The following is a 27,415-nucleotide window of genomic DNA, read 5'->3' as shown; positions in this document are numbered from 1 at the left end:
AGGAAAATGCAATTAAAATCCCTTAAAGTTCAGTGTGGCAAGAAAATGAAAAATATATTACAACTCAATACAAAACAAGGATGAAGAGAAAAGGAAGATGGAATTGAAAGAAACTCAGCAAAAGTGAGACCGAAAGATATTACCTTCTCTAGTACGCACAAGTCTATTTTATGTTCCAATAGACTCAGAAGACCTTTATGACTTTGTGAAAGTTCTACCTCCCATGAAGAATGAGCTATTCCTCATTGAGAAGATATTCCCATACCTCATGGCAACTCTGCACAACAAGAAATTCTCATCCAGAAAAACCCTCTCCTTGACTATGCTTTCATAGTCTACAGAGGATTACCTATGTCAGACAAAGTTATAGGATTGTCTTTAGTGCTGCTAGGAATTACTTTCACGATGTTCCACCTCATTACATCCAGCCTTCATCAGCTATTTTCCAACTGCAGTAACCTTTGTGATACAGGTGCTGTACATCTCTGTTCTATTGATTTCACTTTTGCAGCTACACGCACTGCTCATGTAAGGAGAGTGAACAGTCAGAGAGGAAACCGCAAAAGAGCAAATTGTGTGACAACTAGGAAAACACAGGTGAAAGCTTAATGTAATCAGAGCAAATGTTGTGGAACTCATTCCAATGTATAGCCCAAGCTGCATTTTGAATTTGCTACAGAATCTTGGAAGAATAGATTTGAGACACAGCAAGAAACAGATCAGCCAAAGCAATCATTCTGGAAGTGACTACAACAAGCCAAAATGTGATAAAGTTGCACAGTTGCAAAGTAGAGATGGGAAGGCTCACTCCAGAAAGAGTCAGTTATCTTGAAGTAGTGTTGAAATAAATGCCATACGTTGGTTGCAACTTTCAGCTAATTAATGTAGATTTATTTAACTGGAATTGAAGCAGGGTCTGGGCCCATGTATTGCCAGAACAGAACCCTTTTCTATAGTAGGATGAAAATATCACAAAAGTACAACTGCCTGAGTAGTGCTTGATTGGATGTTAATGGCTGAAGACATGAGTGCTGATAGTTCAGCTTCAGCTCTTGTGCCACCTTAGCCCTGTATGGTTCAACAACTGTCTTCAGTTGTAGCCATGGCAAAACATGAGGCACAGGACTATCCCAGAAACCTCAAATTCTTCCAGGGTCCTCTTATATTGCACAGTGTATTTCAGACATCACAGCATTCATCTCTTTGCAGGCACTGACATTTCCACTGGTAAGCTTCTGGGGTCCACAGAAGCCTTCATATTAATCAGGAAAAATATGTCCAGTGGGTTGTCGTGGGTTTTTCAGGCAATATGGCCATGTTCTAGAAGCATTCTTTCCTGACATTTTACCTGCATCTATGGAAGGCATCCTCAGAGGTTGTGAAGTCTGTTGAAAACTAGGAAAATTGGGTTTTTATATCTGTGGAATATCAATTATCCCCCAGGCAGTAACAAGCCACACCTAAAATTGTCAAGCCATCACATGCTAATCAAGGTGGCCAATTGAAACATTCACACTTAGCTCCAACAGACAAGTGTTCTTTCCTCCACCTTAGACTTTCCACTATATATAAACCTAATTTTCCTAGTTCCCAACAGACCTCACAACATCTGAGGATGCCTGCCACAGATGCAGGTGAAACATCAGGAGAGAATTCTTCTAGAACGTGGCCATATAGCCGAAAAACCTACAACAACCCAGTTATTCTGGCCATGAAAGCCTTCGACAATACATTAAAATGTATCCCAGGTTTTATTAAACAAAATGCTCATCTTTCATTCATTGCTATGCCTGTTCCAATGTCTGTCTTCCCAGAACTATGAATTTGATGTACAGCTTGGAAATTTCATCTCCCAGAATCCATATGCTATTGTAGCCAGTTGCCATGATGACTGCAGGATTCTGGGAAGTATAGTCCAAAACAATAGCTTTTCCAAACTTCTAAAACCAAATTAATAGCCTACAGAGCATTCTGCCTTCCAACATCAACGACATCTTTAAATTCCTCCAATAAGTTTAAGCACAGCAGAAGAAGTGTTTAATTTACTCAGATCAATTTCAGTCAAAGGCAGACAGGAAGCCTCCTTGTGTCTCGCCTTTGCAATGTTTCCTTTCTTCTTCACTGATCAATCTGGTGCCATTGCTGTTTTATCTAGTGAACCTGTCACTATTGCATGCTTACTTAATTGATCCCTTCTATTCAGGTAGGTCATCTCTGATAGCTGGGCACCACATTTGTACGCTGGTAATGCTCCTGCTTCATTTTGACTTATTTTAATAACAGCATTCCCTCAGGCATTGCTTCACTCACGATGGAGCTCTGCTTTATAGTTTGCCTTGTTTCCTGGCTTTTCCAAAACATGAAAAGAGATTGGCTATTATGTCTTAGCCTACGCAGATCGTCAATCCATGGCTGCTTCAAAAAGAAGCTGCAGGGAAGCATGTATAAGGCTTAAAAAAAAAAAAAGATTGAATGTACAACTTTTTCTAATTTTTCCCCATTCCATATTAGAGAAGATTTCAAAACAGTAACATCAAAGATAAGTAAATCTGAATGACATTTTACTGAGCTGCCCTAACTTTTTTTTTTAAATGAAGGCACCAAATTTAGGGAGTCAAATGTATGCACTTAGTTTTGTCATTCTTGCTGTTTTTTTAATCAAGGAAAAAATATATCTAATGTCAGTGTGCCATCCAATCTACCTATTTATTAATCCATCCATTTGAGAGATGCACACATGCATACAAACTTGATGTTTACAACAGCATCTACTTTTTAAGATGGATACTAGCTTTAATTTACTAATTCCCAGAATCACTTCATTTTCTCTATGATATTTTTATGATCCCTTGAGAGCACTGCCATTTGATTTATGGATTTTTAAAATAAATCTAGTAGTTTCAAATTCAAAAGGCACAAATCTTATAGCAGAAAGAAAGGAAGCAATTACTTTCTGAAAGAAGTAATGTTGAAAACTAGAAAGGATGATGATGATGTTAATGACGATGATGACGACGACAGAGTTTTGGAGCACAGTACTCCTGATCTCACAATTGTGGGAAAAAACAAGTAGTGATTATCGATGTTGCAATCACAGGTGACAGCAGGATTGATGAGAAGCAACTGGAAAAACTTACACAATATTAGGATTTAAAGATAGAACTGCAAAGACTCTGGCACAAGCCAGTAAAGGTGGTCCCAGTGGTGATCAGCACACTGGGTTAAGTGCCTAAAGACCTTGGCCTGCACTTAAAATCAATCGGTGCTCACAAAATCACCATCTGTCAGCTGCAAAAGGCCACCTTACTCAGATGTGCACACATTATTCTCTGATACATCACACAGTCCTAGACACTTGGGAAGTGTCTGACATGTAATCCAATACAAAAGCCGGCATAGTGATCTTGTTTGCTGTGTATCTAATAATAATAATAATAATAATAATAATAATAATAATAATAATAATAATAATACTTTATTTATAACCCGCCCTATTTCCCCACGGAGACTCTGGCTGTTTTCCAGAAAAATAAGCACAATGGCAAACATTCAATGCCAAAACAACAAATAACAAATCAAACCAATTATCAAAACAGACTAAATAAAAATTATAAAATAACAACTTAAATAAGCAGACACGATACATCACAAACATTTACATGAAAAGCTCTTAAAACTCTTTAAAATCATACTAAAATTATTAAAGCCAAGATGGTATACAAAACCCAACGAGAGAAGATAGATGTCCAACAAGATGAGGAGGGTGTGTATAAAGATGGATTAATCTTCCTTCTCCAGGAGAAAATCCAGGGGATTGTCATAACCTTGAATCTCAGTAGGTTCAGTCATGGTTTCAGAGGCTTGGAAACCACTAAATGGTGCACCTCCCAATAATGGCAGGAATGGTCTCTTGCAGGCTGGTCCTGAACTGTTTCTACTGCTCCTGTTGTATTTTAGTTACAATCTTGTGGTCTGGTCTGGTATGGGGGGGGGGGGGTTTATGAGGGTGAGACCATGAGTTACTGCACTGGGTGACACCAACCCTAGTGATGCTACTGGCTGCAAAACAAAAGACTGAGGACCTCATAACATTGAGAACCAAGAAGAAGAAAACAGCAGGGGGATTTGCCAGGCAGCATAGAAAATCCGATGGGCAGTGGGGAAAACTGCCATCCTGTGCTTGGCATCATCGGCATGTCTGCTTTCCCCATCACATGGGGAAAAGCATCACCTCCCGGCTTCCCCCACACTTGTCCCATTGCTGGCAACAGGAACATGGGAAGCCTCCCATGTTCTCCATGCCACTTGTTTGGACGCATTCCCATGTTCTCAGGGTTCCATCTTAGGATGCTTCCAGGACAAAGCCCTACCTGAAGTAGCCCTGCATCATATGATGGGCTCCAGCAGGCTCCATCCTTGCAGCATCCTAGGATGGAGGAAAAGGTGAATTTGATAAGGTCTGAGATATATCATGATAGATATCTTTAAACATCAGAAGGGATGACAAGTAGAAGATGGGGTGAGCTTGTTTTCTGCTGCTCCAGAGATTGGAATGAAAACTGAAGAATTTAGATGACAAGAAAGAACATTCCACCTAAAGTTAGGAAGAAACCCTTTTTATGTCTACTTGACAGTGTTTCCCATCAGATGGGGTAACATCCTAGAATGCTTTTACCTTATCTGGGGGATGGAAACTGATGATGGACATCACATGACATTGTGTGACATCTGGCAGAGGTCCCATCCACAACCAGGGTAAAAGCATCACTAGATGCTCCCACCCCAACATGGGAAGCTTCCCACGTTGCTCTGGCTCCAATGATGGCAGCACAGGGCTTCCATGCGAGGGTAACACTTTCTCCATGTGATGACGAAAGCGTTGTGGAGAGAAAGCTACGCATGGGGCAACAGATTTGCCTCACTGCTCCCTCCTTCCATGCAGAAGCTCGGTGAAGCAGGATGCTTCACCTGGCCTTTCTGATGAGATCCATGTTTGTCATAGATTGCCCCAGAAGTTAATAGAATCTTCATCTTTAAATAGAAGGTGGATGGGCATTTTAAGGAATGCTTTAATTTTGTGTTCATGCATGGCAGAGGACTAAACTAGATGATCATTGTGATCCTTTCCAACTCTATTATTTTAAAATGTTCAAAGTTCACCACCTTTTGAGGCAGCCTTCCAAGACAGCCTTCTGTGCTAATCCAAAATCTATATATACAGTCCACTCTGGATGTGGCTGGGAGTCTGTTTTCAGTTTCACTTCTTTTTTAATGCAAAGTACAGAAACTTCCTGTGCTTTATTTTTATTCAAAAATACTTGTTAATTGTATCTTCTAGTAGTAGAGTTCCCAGATTGAAAACTGGATAAGATCTTTGTACCTTTGATGATTTCAGCAGGTGTTGCTTGTCCTGCATCCAGGAAAGAACCAATATCTGCTGGAATTCCATCTTTGATATATCCATTAAATTAGTTTCCATTCTGCTATCTCTACCAGAAATTAAAAAAATTACTTCCTTTCGCATTTTTTGGGAAGCAGGTTGGCACTGGGACAGGAAAAATGGGCCACATGCAGTTCACAGGTCGGCCCTGCTTTTATATAACAATGTAGTTGGATTGTCTGTCTTTCTTACATGTTAGTCTTACTTGAATGTAATACATGAAAGTGCTTTGGAAGGGCCAACAAAGAGAGTCTTCAGAAACTAGGTGCAATTCAAAGGCCCTTTATTAACTGCTGTACATGACAGTGAAGAACCAAAGACAGACACTGGCACACTTCCCTGGCTAGCAATTTAAACACTCCAAGCGTTCTGCGATCGTTTCTTTTGCTATCTTTTTTTCCCCCTTTCTTCCTGCGAAGTGGACAGAAAAGCATCCTGTAAGATTCATCAGGTGTGCCACAAGAGGGAGTCAAAACTCAGCAGTCGCTCCGTATTAACCTGCTGCTGTGGCATTCTGGAGAGGAAAGGCTGATAGAATAAATGTAAAGCTTCCCCAATGTGAACTGAATACCAGCAGTAAATAGATAAAGAATGCAATTTGGGGGTGGATGCCAGCAAGCTGCCTAGTTAAGGTGGCGGAGTTCCACTCGGGACCCAGCCAGAGAGAGCCGCATTCACACTATGGGTTTGCGTCATAACAGTCCTGCTTGGAGGGACAGGATGTTCTTCGCCAGGGCAAAAGTAGATCATAATGAAGCCTCATAGACACTTTGTGGATCTGAGTCCAAGAGGAAGTGGCAGCTTTTAATGAGGGCTGGCAGGATGTCGAAGCGTGGCTCGCGCTTTCTTGCCGAGCTGGACAAAAGCAATAGAGGAGTCTCTGATGGTTGGAAAGTGGCTGCTTTAAAAGGCATCTTTATGAGATGATGACTCTGGCCTGAGATGCTGAGCTTTCATCTAATAAATAGCCTGACTCCTTTGTTGGAGATATAGTGTTCCTGAACAAACCTCTCTCATGGAAATGCCTCAAAGCAGTCATAATTCACTGCCCAGCCAGTGGACAAATTCTTGCCATTGGCCCCCAGGAGAAGAGAGGAGAGGCTGGTGGAAATTAGTAAAGAAATCAACATTACCAGCAGCCATAGTGAGTCTCACTGTCTTTGTAGTAAGACAACAGTATTTTAAAATAATAATAAAAAAACAGGCTCATCATTAGGCATAATAAGGTAACTCACCTCAAGCAGCAGGTTTTGAGTGTGTTTAAGAATTACAAACTGTTTGTATGGCTGCAATTTTACTGCCATGAGGACAGAGAGGTGGGTACTTCCCACCTCATCATATGGGGGTTTTCCCCATCCTAGTGTGCTGCTGGCATGCTGCTGGGATGGAGTCTGCTGGAGCCATGTGATCCAGGGCTACTTCTGCTGAGGCTCCATTAGGCCCAGTCCTGGCAGCATGTCAGCAGTACATGAAGAGGGAGCCCTGAGGGGATGGGTAACTACCCATCTCCTCATTGATGAAGCCAGGGATAGTATAGAAGGAAGCCGGGGATAGACAGGAAACATCGCTGAGAGGGAGCCCACAAACAATCATGGCAAGGGGATGGATTCCTCAGCTGCCCCCAGGCTTATTGACATCCATGTGGTGACCTCAATGGCTTCTTGACCATGTCTTTGGAGTATTTTTTTGCTTATGGTGCCAAAATAACTCGATTGGTCTAGGATGCAACATAGTTTCTTGACTTAAGGTGCTTCTACATTGTAAAAGTAAGGCACTTTGATACACCTTAACTGACAAGGCTCAATGCAGTGGGATTATGGGATTTGTAATTTTACATGGTCTTAATGCAGATGCCTCATCAAATGACAAGATTCACAACTCTACAGCATTGAGTCATGGAAATTAACATGATGTCAAATCACATCAATTCCATATTCCTAGATGGGGGGAGGGGGGAGTACCAATTGTTGCTCTTTCATGGAGAGGAAAATATCTTATAATGGTCCTGTGTAAACCTAACAGTGCAAGATATTTCCCACTCAAACAAATTGAGGACCTCAATCATTGATGGACCTCATCACATTGATTTGCCAGGCAGCGTGGCAAATCTAGTGGGCAGCGGGAGAAACCATTGCCCCACATCACCCACATCGCCTTCTTACCCATCCCATGGGAGAAAGCATCACCACCCAGCTTTCCCCTACACTTTCCCCATTATTTCCTATGATTACATGGAAAGTCTCCTGCGTTCTCTGGGCAGCATCCAATGAGGCTTGCAGAATACTGGAAGCACGGAGCTCCGCTGGAAGTAACCCTACATTGTCTGGTGGGTTCTGGCAGGCTCTGTCTTCCCAGCATCCTGCAAGAGTCCTAGGATGGTAGAATTCTCTAATTTATTTATTTATTTATTTGGGGTGCTTCTACCCCTCTCTTCTCAACCCCCTAGGGGGGACTCAGGGCAGCTTACAAAAGGCACAATTCGATGCCCAACAATTCACAAAATACAATAAACAAATTACAATATAACGTCAACAGTTATAACTAGTTAAAACAATCAATCAATACAATAGCAGCAATAAAATTATCCTGTGGTCAATGTTCACTAATTCATAAATCCAGAATCCATCCAGCATTGTCATTTTCCTTTTCTACTCTGGTCGTCATTGTCTTTTATCCATCTGCCAGCTTACTCGAAGGCCTGGTCCCATATGTGATGAGGTCCCAAGAAAAAAGAGGCAGGAGAGAGTTGTTATTCTGATGATCTATTTATACACAGTTTTCAGACTAGTAGTTGAGAATTAATGAAGGCACTATGGTATGCTCTATCCATAATGAAACACTTTAAACATATTTCAATATAAAATTCATAGCATAATTCTTTGCATTTCAACGGGATTCATTCCCAGGCAACTTGCTTTAATATGATCACAACCTCATATCACTTGTGTTGAAATCTAAGACATATATGAATTCTATGCCATGTAATTTTATTTCCAATAGTGTGGTTGCTGGTATGATTTAAATATTTTTTTTCATGCTAAAGCAGTAAGAATGTATATACTATCTGAAAGTAATGGCTACTAATCAAAGAAAGGAAAGGTTGCTATCTCTGTTGAGTATCATAGAGCAAACACATTGTCAAGGAGTCAAAGGTCTACTTTCATTTGGAGAAAGATGTTTTAATGAGAAAGGGCACGACACATGTAAAGATCTTTATAGAGCAATGAAATGGAATATACAGGCCAAAAGCTTGCTCAGCAAATAGCACTCCAGACTGAAGTGTTTCGTTGCAGACTTCCCTTGTACTGTTTATTAATGACAATCTCCCACGAATCAGTACCGCCAACAGTGGTTTTAGAGGTTATTGTATGGTGCCAACAATACATACAGAGATCTACTGCCTTTTTCCACATAAATGATGGAAGTATTTCAGCATGGAAGTTCACATATGGTTTGGACCTCCCTCATTCCTATGAAATTGCTAGAATAGGTTGTAAACTCTGACATATTTTACTGAGTCAGCAGTTTAAGCCTCACACTTTGAAAATGAAAAGGGTTTAATTACTGGTGATAGAAGCACATTAACAAACAAAGGAACAGTTTCATTGATTTCTTTATAGAGCTCTGGGATTGCTTAATTTTTACATCCTGGTTAATGGAAACTAGAATGTATGTTTCTTTTAATTAAAATTTACCAAATACAAATCTCCAGCTTAGAGCAGCTCTACAGAATGGAAGTGGGATTTCATAAAAGGATGACTGACAATGCAATCCTAGACAAATCTATTCTGGAATAACCTAGATTAAGACTAATGGGATTTACTTCCAGGTAAGTGCATAGTGAGCACTTCTATCACTAACTCATTATTAAGCCTGGCATAACATATGAAAGATAACAAGGTACACAAGTAGGGTTGACCATGATTATGCATGACCAGGCCCGTAGCCAGGATTTCGTTTCGGGGGGGGGGGGGCTGATTTTTTTCAGGGGGGTTTCGGGGGGGGCTGAGTTTCGGGGGGGGTGAGTCTGAGTGAAAGAGGGTCTAGCCTAGCAAACCTTTTGTATCATTACCCCAATACCCCCATGCATATGGGATATATTGAGTATGGTGATCAGATCATGATATGAATAAACATAACAGTTTAAATAATGCACCATTAAGGCCTTTTCGTGAACCACCATGAAAATTTCGGGGGGGGGGGGGCTGAAGCCCCCCGAGCCCCCCCCCCCCCCCGGCTACATGCCTGCGCATGACTCTGACCATGAGGCTCAGATAATTATACATGAAGATTATTTAATAATTTGTGCTTCAGGAGCCATCATGAACCTAACAAACATTCTGTCTATGGGCCTCATCAGACAGGCAAAATTTCACCCCTCTTCAGTCACAGAGCCCACTGGCTCCCATCCCACCACGTAGAGATCTACTTTGGCGGGGCTCCATGATGCAAGTGAAGAGGGAGCATCATAAGCCATTGCAGTGGCAACACGGGAGGCTTCCTGAGTTGCATAAGAACAACAGGGGGAAGCTGGCTAGCGGAAGCTTACCTCCGTGGAATGGGCTAAGTGGCAAGGTGGGCAATGCGGGGTGTGGGGTGTGGGGTTTCCCTCGCCCCCCACCGGGCCCCACTGAATTTGCCACAATCCATGGCAAAACCTCTAATTAATGTGATGAGACCCTATGTGTCTGATATTGTTACATACAGTTCAATCCATACAAACACTGCAAAAGTCTTGGTTCTCATTTATTCTTCCATACTACTTTTTAAATGTTGTAGTCCAACCTCTGACTTAGGTTGGCTAAAGAAAAGATACCAGAATCTCTTTTGCATCCTATAAATGAGCAAGAAAATCAAAGAGCACGTTATTCCAATTCACATCTGTAGTCCACGTAAGGATGCATCTATATCAGTGGTTCTCAACCTGTGGGCTGTGGCCCAGCAGTGGTCTGCGAAAACAAAAATCTCATCAGCAAACCTCCTTCCTCTTTATTTATTTATTTTGTTTTGTTTTGTTTGTGCACCTTTCTGCAGAGCTGACCAGCCCTGTCCCTTTTGGTACTAATGTTGAGAATGGTCCCTGGTCAAAGTGGTCCCTGAACAAGTGGGCTCTGGTCAAAAAAAGGTTTTAAACCACTGATCTACATTGTAGATCAGTGGTTCTCAACCTGGGGTCCCCAGATGTTTTTGGCCTACAACTCCCAGAAATCCCAGCTAGTTTACCAGCTGTTAGGATTCCTGGGAGTTGTAGGCCAAAAACATCTGGGGACCTCAGGTTGAGAACCATTGCTGTAGATAGAATGAATGCAGGTTGGCTGCACTTTAACTGCCATGGCTTGATGCTATGGAATTATGGGAGTTGTAGTTTACAATCTTTACTCTCCCCTGCCAAAGAGTATTGGTGCCTCACCAAACCATAACTCCCATGATTCCACAGCACTGAGGCAAGGCAGTTAAAGTGGGGTCAAACTGTATTACTACAGTGCAGATGCATCATTAAGAATAATTGAACCTTACAGCTGGAAAGTTGCCAAGACCACCTACCTTAAAGAATACACAATTTCTGTTTCAAGATCTTCAGAGAAGAAGAGTTCACTCCTTTCTAAGGCAATCTATTCCACTATTAAAGAATTCTTAAAGGAAATGGGTTCTTCCTAATGTTTCCGTGGCATATTCTTTGTTGTAATTTCAATCCATTGATTTGGGTTGTAGTCTTGCTTCATTATTGCCAGATGCTATTGGCAGATGTCTCCCAGCTGTCCTAAAGCAAGTTTATCCCTTTGATTATTGGTTGGGTTCCTCTCTCCCTTTCAGATGCTTTTTTCCCCTAACCTTTCTCTTGAGTATCCAAATATTTTTTTAAATTTTTTTCTCCACCGATTTCATTTCTTCCTCACACTCATTCTATGAATTTCCTGGGATGACCCACACTGTTTTGCAAACCAGTTGTAAAAAATGTCTCCCCATACGAATGACTGAAACTGCTTTCAGGTTATATCAAGAGAAAGATCTAATTAAAGAATCTCCAATTTTACTCCCTCCGCCTAACCACCTTTTCACAACTCTTCTTTGGAATTTAAATAAGCCTTTACAAATTGGATCTCTAGAATTAATTAACTTCAGCTGTAGAACTTAGTCTTACTCATTGCCAAGGGTTTTACCCACACAGTAGTGTCAGCTTCTAAGAATAGGAGACTGGATGTGGCTTCTTGTAAACCAGCATTTCTCAACCTGGGAGTCGGGACCGGGGTGTCAGAGGGATCGACAAGGACCATTGGAAAACACAGGATTTTCTGTTGGTCATGGGGGATTTGTGTGGAAAGTTTGGCCCAATTCTATCGTTGGTGGGGTTCAGAATGCTCCTTGATTGTAGATGAACTATAAACCCCAGCAACTGCAACTCCCAAATCTCAAGGTCTATTTTCCTCAAATTCCACCAGTGTTCACATTTGGGTATATTGAGGATTTGTGCCAAGTTTGGTCCAGATACATCATTTTTTGAGTCCACAGTGCTCTCCGAATGTAGGTGAATAACAATTCTAACTCAAGGTCAATGCCCACAAAACCCTCCTAGCATTTTCTATTAGTTATGGAGTTATGTGCACCAAGTCTGGTTCAATTTCATCGTTGCTCTTTCATTGTAGGTTACCTATAAATCTCAGCAACTACAACTACCAAATGACAAAAATCAATCCCCCCAATTCCACCAGTATTCAAATTTGAGTATATCGGGTATTTGTGCCAAATTTGGTCCAGTGAATGAAAATACAATCCTGTATATCAGATATTTACATTATGATTCATAACAGTAGCAAAATTACATTTATGAAGTAGCAACAAAATAATTTTATGGTTGGGGGTCACTACAACACGAGAAACTGTATTAAGGGGTTGGAGCATTAGGAAGGTTGAGAACCACTGCTGTAAACAAAGAAGGACCTAGTAATACTCTACACCACTTCCTTCCTTGGGTCTCTATAACTGAGACTCTAGAAATAATGCATTATAAATTACAATGACTTTTGGGATCAGTGAAGGCACAATGCTGAATAGTTCTTTTTATAGTATATTAAAGTTCAGACTGAAAGCTAAAGCAGACAAACTGTTCCATTGACACAAAACCTATTAGTTGTCACTGAGGCTACTTTTGCATGTAATAATAAGTAGAATTTACTTGTTGCTTTTTCCTGTTGTTTTGTGTGGGCTGAAGTGTACTATAGGGCACTTTGAAGGGATTAGACCAGTGCAGATGTTTGACAATTAAACCTGTAAAAATCTACATTTATTTTTAAAAATGATAGAGAAAATTTGAGATTTTTAAAAAATTAAAATGTGGGAAGTGGTGAAAAGCATTAGTTCATCCATGCTGTTTCCAAAATTGTTTGAAAAGTCCATGTGTGGAAAATGTTCCATTTCCCTGTTCAACTCCACACATTTGCTTCACAAGCTTTGATCTCTGTAGCAAGAATAGAACAGTATGAAGCATAACTTATTTATTACGAGACACACTGGCAGTACACAAACATGTAACTCCATGACATGCACAGCACAGTCAAAGGGGGGGGGGCATATAAAGATGACTAAACTCTATGGTGGTCCAATTGCTTCAATGATTTGAGAATAACAAATCATATTAGATGAAGGTGAGGTGACTGGAGATGCCAGTATGACCACCCTATAAATCCCTATCAAAATTACCACAATCAACAATTGTAATAGTAGTTTGGAAGGTGTTCACTTGGAAGTAGGAATGCTAGTTTCCCTCCAGATATGTAGTAAGCAATGAGTACCAACAACAATCAACAAGACCTGAAAACAAATGAAGATCTGAGATAAAAAGCTCATGTACTTAGATACATGGAGAAAGTTGGAAAATTGAGAGAAAGCACTGTGCTGGAGAATTAACACAAGCCCTTATGAGCAAGAGGGCACCACTACCTCAACCCACATCAATATGACTCTATGGTCTAATTCCAACAACAAAATGCAGGACTACTAAATAATGACTCCTTTTGAATCATTATTTGGAACATGTTCTTTGCAACTAAGAATATTATCCAAATGTGAGAAAAGAAGATTCTTTAGCTTGGTATTCTCCATGATTGCGGAAACAAAATAATTCCTCCTTCTATGTTTATGTCTCCACCAGGAGTTGGGCCTCCTCAGCCTTCCAGCTCTTATAGAAATGCAACTCTTAGCACTCCTTACTATCAGCAATGTGAGCTAGGCTTCCAGAAACGGAAGTTTAACCATTTCTGGAGGGCTGAGTGCTCCCACAGTTTGTCTAAATGAACACAATAAACAGCAAGACATGAAACACATATTTCTTCATCTCTCAGCCATATGTTTGATAACCAGACACAAAGACCTTTAAGCTTTGTGAGAAGCAGAATTGCCCAGGGATAAGATACTGGGAGGAATAAAAAAGACATATTGTGAACCATGAATAGTTTCAAAGAATAATATGCTGTTGTTTATCTAAATTACACTTAATAGAAAACGAAATATAGACCTTTCACCACTTGTTACTTATGGTTTCTCCTTTAAAAGCAGATGTATCCTGACATGACCTCAATAGATGGGCAAAACTGCCTGTTCTATGACACTTGGACTTCAGTTGCCAGCTACAATCACACGATTCCAATCTACTTCCGACGGGTCTCCGTGCTTCAACTGAACTCCAAGTGTAGTAAGAGGCTGCTTCAGGAACACAGGAGCCTTAGGAAATGAGATGGAGTGAGGGGCAATGTGGGCGATGTAGGGTACAGAGCAATGGGTTCCCCATGCTGGACCCCACAGGATTTGCCACAATGTGATGAGGCCCTTAGACATCTCTGCATTCACTTTGCATACATGTGGATGCCAAAATTTTCTTTATATGTTTATTCTCAGCTGCCTCTATAGGAAAAAAATCCATATAATGGCTCTTAGTGATGAAATAAGGGAAGTATAGTATCTGCAAGGGACTTTGTGTATGGTTTTCGTAACTAAATGGATTTTGCTGCAGTGTAGTACACTATACTCGAGGAGGGTGTTCTGATAAAGACACAGTTTGCAGCTAAGACACAACAAATCACATTAATCTGAAAAAAATGCCTTTAGCTTGGTGGTGGCAACCTTAAAGCTCTCACCTGTGGCAAATGATTACATTTACTCCTGCTGGGAATGCGACTGGGCAGCCGAATGTTAAAGAGGGCCTGCAGTGCAGCCTGTGCTGCTTGACCTTTAGCCAGCTTCTTGCTACGTCCTGAGCCTTCAAATGTTCTCCCATCCACTCTCACAGCCATCACAAAACTCTTGATGTGCTGCTTCTCCACAGTCTCCGAAAGGCAGACGTACCTCAGTCCTGAACGCAACTCATTGAGTAACACCACTGGGTTCTTTTCACTCTCAGCAGTACGCTTGTTTTGCTTAGTATGGCTCGATAAGTCCAACGTGTGGCAGAATAGCCTTCCGTGCCGGTAAGCCGTAGAAAGCAGTTCATTATTAACTGGGTTATAGACTGAGAAGTCTTTACTGTGCGTAGACGGTTCAAACTCCTTGAACAGAGTGTCTGGAAAGTCTGCCTGATCTGATGTAAAGTCTGTGGAAGGGTTGAAACAATTCCCCATGGCAAAGTGAGCTTGGCATGCATTAGGGAACTGAATGAAAGACTTGAGGGCCAGTTCTGCTGCTCTCATTTTGGCCTTCTTTTTTGTTGGTCCTGTGCCTTCAAATGTAAGTCCATTTACTTCCACAGCAACTGCAAACACTGGAGCATGGACTGGGCCTGTTTGGGAAACCATTTTGTATTGTAAGCCTGGTTTAAGTTCATGAAGCTGAACCAGAGCATTCTTTGGTGTTACTGACCATGACACTTTCTTCCAGATGAGTTGGAGTTTGCAGAAATGCCCACTGTTGCCTTCCTCCAGAGGCCGTTTCCTTTTGATCCTGGAAGCTCCTACCCTTGACCTTTCATTAGAGGTAATTGGATGATCTTCTAAATTGCCTATATTCCGGTTCTCCTTGACCTCTGCACTGCTGGTACCTGTTTGAAAAAGAACAAAAAAAATATGAAAACTCACTAATATTATTGATGCCGTAGTGAAACCTAAACTCAATGGCAGGAGAAACAAATTTCATCAATATTTTGTGAAATGAAAACGTTAATGAAAACATTAATGTTGATAATTTCCACTCTTCATTGTTTTTTTAAAAAACAAAACAAAACAAAAACAAATTGGCAAAACTCCAGAAGACTAATAAGAATCTTTCTGGCGAAACTGATAGAGAGATAATGTTCTTTCTCATGATACTTGAGAGTTGTTCACTCAAGTTTAATGGGGGAAAATCCAGGACAGACCAAAGGAAGTACTTTGTCACAGAGTACATATCTAAACTGTGGATTTGCTATAACAGGAGCAACGTTATGGCCAGTGATCTAGATTGGTGCTTCTCAAAGGGTGATCCTTGGACAAGTGCTAGTCCCTTGGCAACTGCCTGCCAGTCCCTGGAAGGTTTCCAGCACTGATACAGTGCTGATTCCTGGAAAGAAATCACTAATAGTCCTCTACATCAGATGGCTTTAAAAGGCAGTTAGAAAAACTTAAGCACCCCCATGTTATGATAGCTATAGAATTATCTCCATGAAAAATAACAACAAGGGTGTGCACCTACGTATCTTCTTGGCCTTTTGGCTAAAGTCAAATGTAACGTAGCATCAACTTCTGGGAGAAAAGAGTGTGAGAGACCTGTTGTGAATTTCCTATAGGTATCTGATTGACCACTAGTCTAGACTAGGTTGGTTTTGGTTTTCATTTAAGGGCCCTTTCTATATTCTTACATACACTTTATAAATATGACACACCAGTCATTTGAAATAATGATGAATGAAGGCTAACATACTGCCCACCTCACCACACTTACTCTGAATGTACTGCCTTTGAATCTCCTGTCCTTAATCTTGCTAATTATCTTTATCATTATAGGAAATGTCTTTTAATACACCGACACCCTTGAAAAATCCTATTGAACATGTCACAGCTTTGCAGTATTGACAATCTATTCCATTCTATACAGACTTACAAAGAAAAAAAAACACACACAAAACAAACACAACCTATGTTCCCAGACAGATTTGTCTACAAGAAAATGAGGCCGGTCCTGAAATGCTCACCCCTACCCTCTCTTCATCTAATAGGTTTTCACAGACCCAATTATCATACATAATGATATTGAAGTCGGGCAGCATGGAGAGAAAGATAGCTCTTGTTTCACACACTATTCAGGTTTGGAAAGAATTTGTATTGATTCTGCACCACTGAATAAGAAAACACAGGGGGTTATTTGTATTTATAATTCATATTGCCTTTTCCAATCTCTATTCCCACCCACCCCTTACTTTCATAACTCTGCTTGCATGGCTTTGTGAACACAGAAAATGCAGCTTTACGTCTCTGCGTTGCTTCATCAACACACAAAGTAACCACCTCCGATAACCTAAAGTAAATAATTCTCTCTGAAATTTGCAAGGTGCTTTCTGGCCTTGCCTCAGTTTATATAGAGGATAATGTTAGGTTATATATTTTTTATCAAGTTATGGAATGATTTGTCTGATTTTGCTGTTGACTGTATTTTAACCAAGCTTTTTTGAATGAGCATCATGCTGTGGGTTGATTGAAACATAACCTTTGAGCTCAGCAGTTGCTTCTACCTCATTTTGGGTACATTTATTCCAGGCATGTATTCTGGTAGACAAGAACCATGCAACATAGCTGTGACATGGGAAACAGGCACATATTCTACCATATTCTATAGCTTTGTGTAATAACATGGCAATGCTTAGGCGAGTAATCATTTCACTTAAACAATTAACACTATTTGCCTAACGATTAAAAGGTGTTACCAAATAATTAAGAGCCAGTGTTAAAGCAAAAGAGTTATTTTTAAATCAATTTCAATTGAAACTTCAAATGGAAAGTTTTCTTAAAAGGATGAATCTTCAATGGGCCAGTGCAGGTTATTGGTTGGAGCAGAGGTGGTCAACAACACACACAAAGAGGGTTGTGTAGCACTTGGTTCCTCCCTTTCAAGGCACCTTTTTTTTTAATTTCCAGGAGTATCACTTTCTTTTTTAAGTATGTTGCAGGAGTGCCAAACATTAACATTAAAAAGTTTTTCACAAACACAAAATTTTATTTTCTCCTGTGTTTGTGGTAGCTTTTGTGGTTTTAGTTAAATTGCCTCACAGGGAGGATGAAAACATGGGGAGAAAATAGATAGGAAATAGAAAGAATAAATGTTTAAAATATTAAAGACGATGGTACAGTTTTCTGGTTTGAGTGGCAGGTGTGCTGACTATAAAATTGTTGTTTTATAAGTTTTAATTGGGCCCAATTGGATTTTTGTTGCCATCTAGGTTGCATTTTGACTTTACTGCCATGTACATCAATGGACAATTTCAAAGATTGCCCCATTAAAATCAACAGAGAAGCTGAATTGGACATGTGCAAAGGAATGCACAAACCAATCTGCTGCATTTCTTAGAATGATGACTGCCTTGCACACATCAGTTTCTAGTTACACAAAATCAGATCAAAAAGTTGGACTTAACTATTTAACACTGGCTGACATTTGCCTTTCAGGGATGACATTTCTGCGTATCAATCTACCCCCAGATAGGATTTTCAGATGAGTCCTACTCTGATTCTGGAAGCCTTGGTTATTATTAATATTATGATTTACTTATATATAGCATTTGGGGTATATGGCCCTATCTTTACTTTCTGTTTTTTTTTTCATGTCAGGAGCAACTTGAGAAACTGCAAGTCGCTTCTGGTGTGAGAGAAGTGGCTGTCTACAAGGACATTGCCCAGGGGACACCCAGATGTTTTACCATCCTGTGGGAGGCTTCTTTCATGTCTTCACATGAGAAGCTGGTGCTGACAGAAAGGAGCTCATTCTGCTCCCCAGAGTCAAACCACTGACCTTTTGGTCAGCAATCCTGCTGGCACAAGGGTTTAACCCATTGCGCCACTAGGGGCTCATCCTCCTTTCAGGGTTACAATCTAAAGACACACAAGAAAATGGGGATAACAGTGAGAGATGGGATTGAGTCCAAAAAACTGAGCCAGAATTTCCCATCTGTGGACAGGTATGAAAGGTGCATCTACACTGTAGACTTAATGCAGTTTGACATCACTTTAACTGCCTTGACTCAAATGCTATGAAATCATGGGAGCTGTAGTTTGGTGAAGAACCAGTACTATTTGTCAGGGAAGACTAAAGACTGGATGAGGCCCCTGCCCTTTTAATCTTGCACAACTCCAGTATATTATTGACATCCTGAAACACTGTGTGGTATTAAAATTACAGAAGAGTGGTTAGACTGCCTAGCACTGCTTCCATAATCAAGTAGTACAGCCAGCTGGCGGAAAAGTGACTCCCAGAATCCACAGATTCGGGGGGGGGGGGGGGATAGGAGTTTTAGTTAAATGCAAAACTATCAAGTTTATTTATTGCATACTACTACTAATAACAATAATGAAGGCAAATTTCATTCATTCACTACTTTGCTTGGAACAAGCATTTCAACTTAGTCCTTTATTATGATAATGTTAATAACATGGCTGCTTCCTACAAACAGAAAACTAATTCAGGAGGCTGACAACTGGACAGAGACAGCCTACTGCTAAGTGGAGGAAGCCACAGCTTCAGATAACAGACCGAATGATGAAATGCATTTCTCAAAACATAATGAACTGTATATCTTTTGAAATGTGTGAATATTCCTTCAAGATCCCTCCTTCAGATTTCTTTCTCCTTTTTCCTCTTATTCATCTTTCATCCCTCTCCTTTCTTATTATGCATGGAAGTGTTAACCTGGAGCACTTGCATCATGAAAAGCTATTGAAAACTATAATGCATCACTAATAATGACAGTGCCTTTGTCTCTGGGTCATACAGGTCCAGAAGAACTAGCCATCCGACACTCCACGCTACATTTGAAGCAATAATATTGTTCCTCTTGAAGGTTATTATGCTGCTACGCAGCTTGAACTTTGGACAATGGAGAGAAAACCAATGGCTTTCAATCTCTTATTAATAAGTTTCTGTAAATAACACATTTCAGTCAGCGACTCTCTTAACTATGAAGAGGGCGATTAAAGATAAATATTTCCACACAAACATACATATGTCTGATGAGAAATAAGTGTGCCATGGCTACTATAGAATTGCATCCCTTTTTGTACTATAAACATTGTGAACTGGAGTCCATAATTGCATGAATGAAATGTTAATTTCAGCTGGTGAGCTCCTGTCACTAGACTGATGTGGTGAATCTAGAATCCATGACAACAATGTTCTAAGTTTGGATGTAGTTACCTAAAGAGGGAGACTGGGTGACATTAGGGATTTTGTTGGTGTATCATCAACCAAGCTGCTCAACATTCTTCTTTCCTGAGAAAGCTGGGTAGTCTCAGGGTTGCTGCTGGTATCTTCTAATCTTATAGTGCTGGGGGATTTCAACATTCATCCTGAGATTGTCATGTTAAGAGCACCTCATGTTTGCCATAACAACCATGGCTATGTCTCAAGTGGTATCTGCTGTTCATCATACTACTGGGCATACTCTGGACCACGTATAGCCTGGGAATGTTTAGCCTGAAGAAGAGAAGGCTGAGAGGAGATATGATAGCCATGTATAAATATGTGAAAGGAAGTAACAGGGAGGAGGGAGCAAGCTTGTTTTCTGCTTCCCTGGAGACTAGCACACGAAACAATGGCTTTAAACTACAAGAAAGGAGATTCCATCTGAACATGAGGATGAACTTCCTGACTGTGAGAGCTGTTCAGCAGTGGAACTCTCTGCCCCGGAGTGTGGTGGGGGCTCCTTCTTTGGAAGCTTTTAAACAGAGGCTGGATGGTCATCTGTCAGGGGTGATTTGAATGCAATATTCCTGCTTCTTGGCAGGGGGTTGGACTAGATGGCCCATGAGGTCTCTTCCAACTCTTTGATTCTATGATTCTACGTTTCCTACAGTGGGTTGGGTGAATGTGATCTGGCAGTGGAGGAACTATCTATAGTTCTATTATCATGGATAGACCACCATCAAAAATTGATGCATTTGACACCACTTTAACTACTGTGTCTCAAAGCAAACAATCAAGGGAGTTGTATCCATACTGTATGATGCCAGTATTTCATATTTGCTCTGCTATTTATTTCCATATGAAGAAGAGAAATTGCTTTCTTAAATTCTCTTCATCTTCCATATTTGTTGCCCAGGGACTTAAATACTTGCAATGAAAGTTGGGAAAATGTAAGGAGCTTGCTGGCCAAGCTGTTTTGAGTCATCAGGGGCCTTTTATACATAGGTCGAATAGAAGAAAATCCAAAGGACCCAACAGCCCATTATGAACAACTTGCTCAGTACTTTGCAGATAAAATCACTTAGATCTGCTCTGACTTGAATGCTGTATTGATACAGATCCAGTGGATGTAACTGCTTGTCCGTTGAAAATGGTTACTTTTGATTTGTGCAATCTGAGCATGTAGCATGATTTCTGATGAGATGGAGCCACCACGTGTTTCCTTGTTCTTCTTGTCTTATTAAAAAGCTAGAGCGGGATTAGCTGAGTGAATAAAGTGAGCGTTAATGGCTCACTACAACAAGGCAAAGTTCAATAATAAATTATTATTATTATTATTATTATTATTAATAAACTTTATTTATACCCTGCCACAATCTCCCCAAAGGGGACTCGGGGTGGCTTACATGAGGCTATGCCCATCAATACAGAAACACAATATAACACAAAAACACAACAGAAAATCAGAAAATAAAATAAAATAAAATACAAAAATACTAAATGTAAATATACAGCACAACAATATAAAATCAAAACATTAAACCACTAAAAATAAACACAATGGGTAGAGCCAGTTCAAAGATTAAAATTTCAAAACACTGGGAGATAGGGCAGTGTAAAATATCAGGAAGGGAATCTGGGGGACAAGGGAAGAGTTCATTGCACAAACCAGAGAATAAAGTGCTTCTGAGGACATTTTATGCAGAGTTTGGTCAGGGATTATTCTACATTCAGGCATTGAAGGCACATTGGAATAGCCAAGTTTTCAGGCTCCTCCTAAAGATTTCCAGGGTGGGGGCTTGCCCAATATCTCTGGGGAGTGAATTCCAGAACCGAGGGGCCACCACAGAGAAAGCCCTCTCTCTCGTCCCCACAAGTCGCGCCTGCGATGAAGGGGGCATCATAAAAACATTACTAACAAGCCCTGCTTGGATCTGACCATTTTGGAAAATTATTGACCAATCTCTAATATGGTGGTGGCATCTGAACTCCCAGGGCTTTTGGATGAGTCTGGTTATCAGTCTCCATTTCCATCTGGTTTTCTTTAGTCATCCAGGCCAATGACCTCTGCTGGGAAGCAGGTAAGGAGAGCATGTCCTCGTTGGATCTGCTGGACTTTTTGATGATTTTCAATACCATTGATCATGTTATCCTTCTGTGTTGCCTGGTTGGAATGGAGTCAATGGCATTTCTTCCTTCCTGGAGGGGTCAACTTGACTTTTTTTGAGCTTTTGGCCTTAGGGCTTGGTTCTGTCCCCATGCTATTTAGTATATACTTGAAACCAATGGGAGAAGTTGTTTGGAGTTTGGTTCCATCAGTATGTGGATGACAGCCAATTCTTTTATTTCTTTCGATTGTAAGATAAAGAAGAAGTTTTGGTCCTAAATGGATGAGATTGAAAAAACTGAAGTTGGAGTTGACTTTAGGGTCAACATTCAAAACTTCTTGTAATCATTTGGATTGAAAACATAATGCAGGCAGTCTTGGTAAGACTGACACATGTATATTCAGCACTGCAAATGGAGACCCCTCATTTCCTGCCACTGATACTCTGACAATTTTTTCTTTGCCCTTCTCACACAGAACATGCTATGTGCTGCTGCCCATCTGCACCGCATTGAGTACAGATGGCAGGAAAGGTTGCACCTCCATCACTTTCTGACATACTTGGAAACAGTGAATTCCACTGGAAAAGCAATCTGGGAAGCTCATGCTTGTTGACAGGACTGGGCTTCCACCCAATGGCAATGATAACAGCAAAGCTGGCTAGTTTATCTCTCTCCCTTTTTCTTATGAGGTTATATCTTTTGCTGTGGATCACTTACGTATTTGGTTTTCCTCTTCCAGGCATGTCTAGAGGGGGAGGGCAACATGCCCACCCCAATGTATAAAGACTTCTGGGGGCAGAGAACTACATTTAAGGCATCCACCCCTCTAAGCTCCAGCATTTGAGCAGTGAACATTGGCCCACCCTCCCACTCTACAGCAGTGCCCCAAGGGATCATTTCAGGACCGGATAGGAATCCCCCCACTTTAACAGGATTTTGCCATGTCACCCCTGCATGCTCAAAAGAACTACTGGCCAGGAAATAGCCTTAGGCACACAGAGTAAACCCACTGAATCAACAGAATATAAACTAGCATAGACTCTCCATTTAACAGTTGAGTTATTGGGTCCTTTTTAATGGGATAGGAATCAGGCCACAGTCACAGAAAGACAGCAAATACTAAGTGTGTAGGAATAGCAGAATACCAACTTGGACTGCTAACATCAGAGAAACAAATTTACTTTCCCCACCCACGATTTCTAAGGAGACACTATTTCTGCTTTCCACCTAGAAAGGGAACCATATGGTAGCTGATGCTAAAATAAACAGAGGCACATCCTTCCTATTTTTCAAAATTCAACAACAGGTTACATCATGTAGATAAGATGATGCTAAAAAATTAATGTTTGGGCTGACAAGTATGATAATACACCACATGCTCACCACCTGGTGCCACTTTCTTTTAATTATTCTATTTTTCTTTCATCTCGTACAGTTCATATCAGCTTTGTGGCCCCCAAGTCATTTGCAGAATACACAATTATGCAACAAACCTGTAAGGGAGAATGGGGTATGGATGTGATGTGCATCCTTTCCCTCCAACTTGTGCATCTTTTCAATGTATGCAATGCAAGCTTGCACATTAACTGCCCAGAGTAGATGCATAAAACTGAGTGAGACTGTGGCCCATCTGTACATATTCCACTGTGTGACCCTATGCTGCCTGGGAATAAATGTGCCATCAATGTGAACACAAGCACTTGCATGACAGTGTGAAATTCTTAATCCTAGGTTTCTGCTGGACAAAAATATGGTTCTCTGTTTGGTTCTGAAACCTCAGGAAAAGTTATATTTTGGGACTACAGTTCCTGGAATCCATGAAACAGTAAGACTAAGGAGTTTGTAGGCAGGAGGATTGCAGGGTTGTTATCACGTACTCTGTACAAGGCAAATAATGAGATTTATCTTGATCAGTGTTAGCCACATACTTGTACTGTATGACAATTCATATATGTTCTGATGTTGATTTCCATATGAAGAAGATAAACTACTTACTTAAATTGTCTTCATCTTCCATATTTGCTGCCCCGGGACTTAAATACTTGAAGGGTGCGATGAACGTTGACAAAATGCTTACTTTTTCTGTAACAAGAAAAAATGACACAAAACATAGGCTCATGAAATGTGAGCTTTTCTTTAGGATTCTTCTTTTGTGTAAAGTAGATGAAATATTTATTTGGCAACAATTTACACTCATCCTGTCTACAGCAAGTTACAGTACTGCATTGGTTTAATTCATCCCTTGGTGTCCTTCTCTCTTCACTTCTGCCTTACACTTACTCCATCTATCTTCTTACATCTCCACCTCATGAGTCTCACTTCATTTCTTCTCTTGTCTTTACGTCTTGCAAATTTTAGAGTGCAAGCTTCTAGGGGCCAGGAACACTGTCTTTTCTTCTTATATCAAACTGTGAAGTGCCAGCTACATTTAGGGAACCATAAAACAGTGATTTCCTCATGGCTTCTGAATATTTCCAATCAACATTCCTTTGCATCCCTTTATAACTTGCTTTGGAGCCCCTGATGGTACACTGGGTTAAACCTCTGAGCTGCTGAATTTGCTAACCGAAAGGTCACAGGTTCAAATACGGGGAACAGCGTGGGCTCCTGCTGTTAGCCCCAGCTTCTGCCAACCTAGCAGTTTGAAACATGCAAATGTGAGTAGATAAATAAGTACCACTCTGGTGGGAAGGTGATGGTGCTCCATGCAGTCATGCCGACCACATGACCTTGGAGGCATCTATGGAAAATGCCGGTTCTTTGGCTTAGAAATGGAGATGAGCACCAACCCCCAGAGTCGGACACGACTGGACTTCATGTCAGGGAAAAAACCTTTATCTTTTAGTATAACTTACTTTGAAACCTTACACACCAGCCCCTTCTTTGTGTGGAAGCCATTAACTGTTTAATGAAAGTCACACGCACAACATATTAAGCATTCCACCTGTACGAAATTTCCATATTTGTTTCCTAATATTCAGCACTGTTTGAGACAGCAGTGTTCATTCTCATCTTTAAACAAAGTAATAATGTATATGGTGGGAACAAAATGCAAGGGACCCTTCCAAAGCATGTTATATCCATTCACTTGATAAACTATGACTCAATTATGGTGGAATGCCAAACCATGGTTGTCATGAAGAATGAGTCTGGAAGGGCCCAAAGAATTTGAAATAGAAAACTATGTTTTTGTGCTTCCCTGGAAAAGGGGATTTGTAAACCAGAGGAATCTGGTTTGCAGAGCAGAGGTACTGAAGTTAAACAAAAATAATGAAAAGTTGATATCCAGAGACACAAACCAAATACACACTAATTATATGTGCATGTACACTACGGTCAGAAGCAGATATATGAGGGGTTGTAATGGGAAGCTGGCAAATACCATATTCATTATTTTTCCCCTTTCATGAACTTATTCATGAGCTATATGTATTTTCATAAATAAAGTCCACAATCCATTTGCAATCAGACAAAATACTGTTGTACATAATGCTGACAATTTTCACATAGTTATGCTTTCAATGAGATCAAGCACTGGCACCTCTATGTATGTGGCAATGTTCTTTGAACAGCTCTTTGCAATATTTATATTTCCTTTAACACTTTGATGCCACAGGAAGACACTGCTTGATGCTTCAAAAATGGATGAGCCACACTCTCAACCTTTCTGTTTCTCATAGTGATCTTCTGATCCCTGGGGCTTGTAGGATACCTGAACATCTCATCCCATCTTCTGAATGTGTCTGTTTCTCTCTCTGTGTCTCTCTCTGTCTGAATGAGCCTTTGTAGGTGTATGGAACTTCTGAACCCTCACATTATTTGATTAGCCAACAACTGGGAATAATTCACACTTGCAAAGATTTCATTGGTCACAGCCTGCTTAATGACAGCAGAATGTGTGAACTGACTTCACTGTGTGATATATTATTGATACATCTTCCCTTTCTTGTCATTCATGGGTTGGGATATGTAGCCCCCTTGAAGAGAATGTATAATAACTCCTATCAGTCCTAACCATAACAGCCAGCACTGAAGGATGATTTAGTTGTAGTCCTACATCAGTGGTTGATGCTTCTGGGAGTTGAAGTCCAAAATACCTGAAGGACCAGAGCTGAAAAACTATTATGCACATTACCACAAATGGCACTTTGTGATTGCAATCATTTTCACCAAATCAATCACTGCCATAGGCTTGAAAAAAAATAGCAGCTAAGGAAATGAACAGAAAAAGTAAAGAGGAGTACATGCCCTATAATCTGAGCAACACCACAGCAAATATAGTATTATTAATGTAGCATTGACTTAAAGAAAGCAAAGATGAATGGGAGAAAAACATCAATTTCTCACCCAACTCCTCATAAATATTTGGAAACATGGCATGTTCATTTTGTGGAGAAGTTAATGAGCACTATTAATAATTGTGTTTAAAAACATTCTCTGACTATGCAGCCAGGATTAGACAGATGGCGACCGGTAGTTTGCCACATCAGCATTAATGATGTTTTACTGAATTACTTCCATTATCATCCCATTCTAATTGATTACTCTAAGCTACTTTGCATGTTGGAGATTTCTTAAATTGATTGTTATATATATAAAAAAAGAAATTGAAGACAGCCCGCCCACCTCAATTAGGAAAGCATGCGTGATTCCAGATCACTGCATGAGTGCCATTATCTGTGGATCAGGAATAGGTCAAATCCCAGCTTTAGCAATCTATGTGGGAAGGTGGGAACTCTTCATGCCTACAGTTTTAGGAACCCTGTAGCTATCACAAGTATCCAAAAACAATAGTGGCATAATGGAGCTTTTCTAATTTCACAAATATAATTGTGTGTCTGTTCCCTCTCCGTGACGCTTTCTCCATCACATGGGGAAGGCGTTGCTCTCCCATCAACATCCTGTGCTGGCTCCATTTGAGCCAGTACAACATGGGAAGCCTCCTCTGTTGGGGAGAAAGTGTCTAGCAATGCTTTCAACCCGCTTGGTGGTGGTGGTGGTGGTGGTGGGGCTCCACTGGAATGTCACACAACATCGTGTGATGTCTGACATGGGGCTCCACCCCCTAATCAGGGTGAAAGCCTCCTAGGATACTGAATATACTCCGTCTGATGAGGTCATGAGAAGAATAGAGTTGGAAGAGACCACATGGGCCACGTGGTTAAAGTGGAATCAAGTGTGAACAAGCCTTGGTCATGGACAAATTCACTGATCTCATTTAAAGCAACTTCCTATATCACATATTTAGTATCCATTTATTAATTTTCATAAATTATATTTGGAGTGGCCTGTGACTTGGTGCCCATTAAATGGACATTTATTTATTTGCCATAAATACTCAAAATTTTAAAACTTGTTTTCCCTTTAAAAAATCTAACTGTTAGGATTTGAAAAAACAACAACCAAACAAACCTACATTTTGGATGACAACTCCCCAGTTAGTATGTGCATAGACACTGGCCACAATGGCAGGAGATTTGGTGAGCTGTAATATAAAATAACTTTTTCAAGTTT

At 40.5% G+C, this 27,415-nt stretch overlaps 1 protein-coding gene across 2 annotated transcripts in view; it reads right to left on the bottom strand.

Moving 5' to 3' along the window:
• The window catches only part of ADARB2 (adenosine deaminase RNA specific B2 (inactive)), a 394,803-nt gene that overhangs the window by 121,798 nt on the left and 245,590 nt on the right, over positions 1-27,415 (bottom strand). For both annotated transcript variants that reach the window (XM_060782551.2, XM_060782553.2), the window contains exons 3-4: positions 23,897-23,983; positions 14,572-15,467 (exon numbers count right to left, since the gene is read on the bottom strand). In XM_060782551.2, the coding sequence (XP_060638534.2) occupies positions 14,572-15,467; positions 23,897-23,983 (983 nt within the window). The remainder of the gene's footprint in view (positions 1-14,571; positions 15,468-23,896; positions 23,984-27,415) is intronic.

This window comes from Anolis sagrei, chromosome 6 (genome assembly GCF_037176765.1).
Source record: "Anolis sagrei isolate rAnoSag1 chromosome 6, rAnoSag1.mat, whole genome shotgun sequence".
Classification (NCBI taxonomy): Eukaryota; Metazoa; Chordata; class Lepidosauria; order Squamata; family Dactyloidae; genus Anolis; species Anolis sagrei.
Note: the sequence above shows the minus strand (reverse complement) of the source record. Positions and strands in the feature narration are given on the sequence as shown.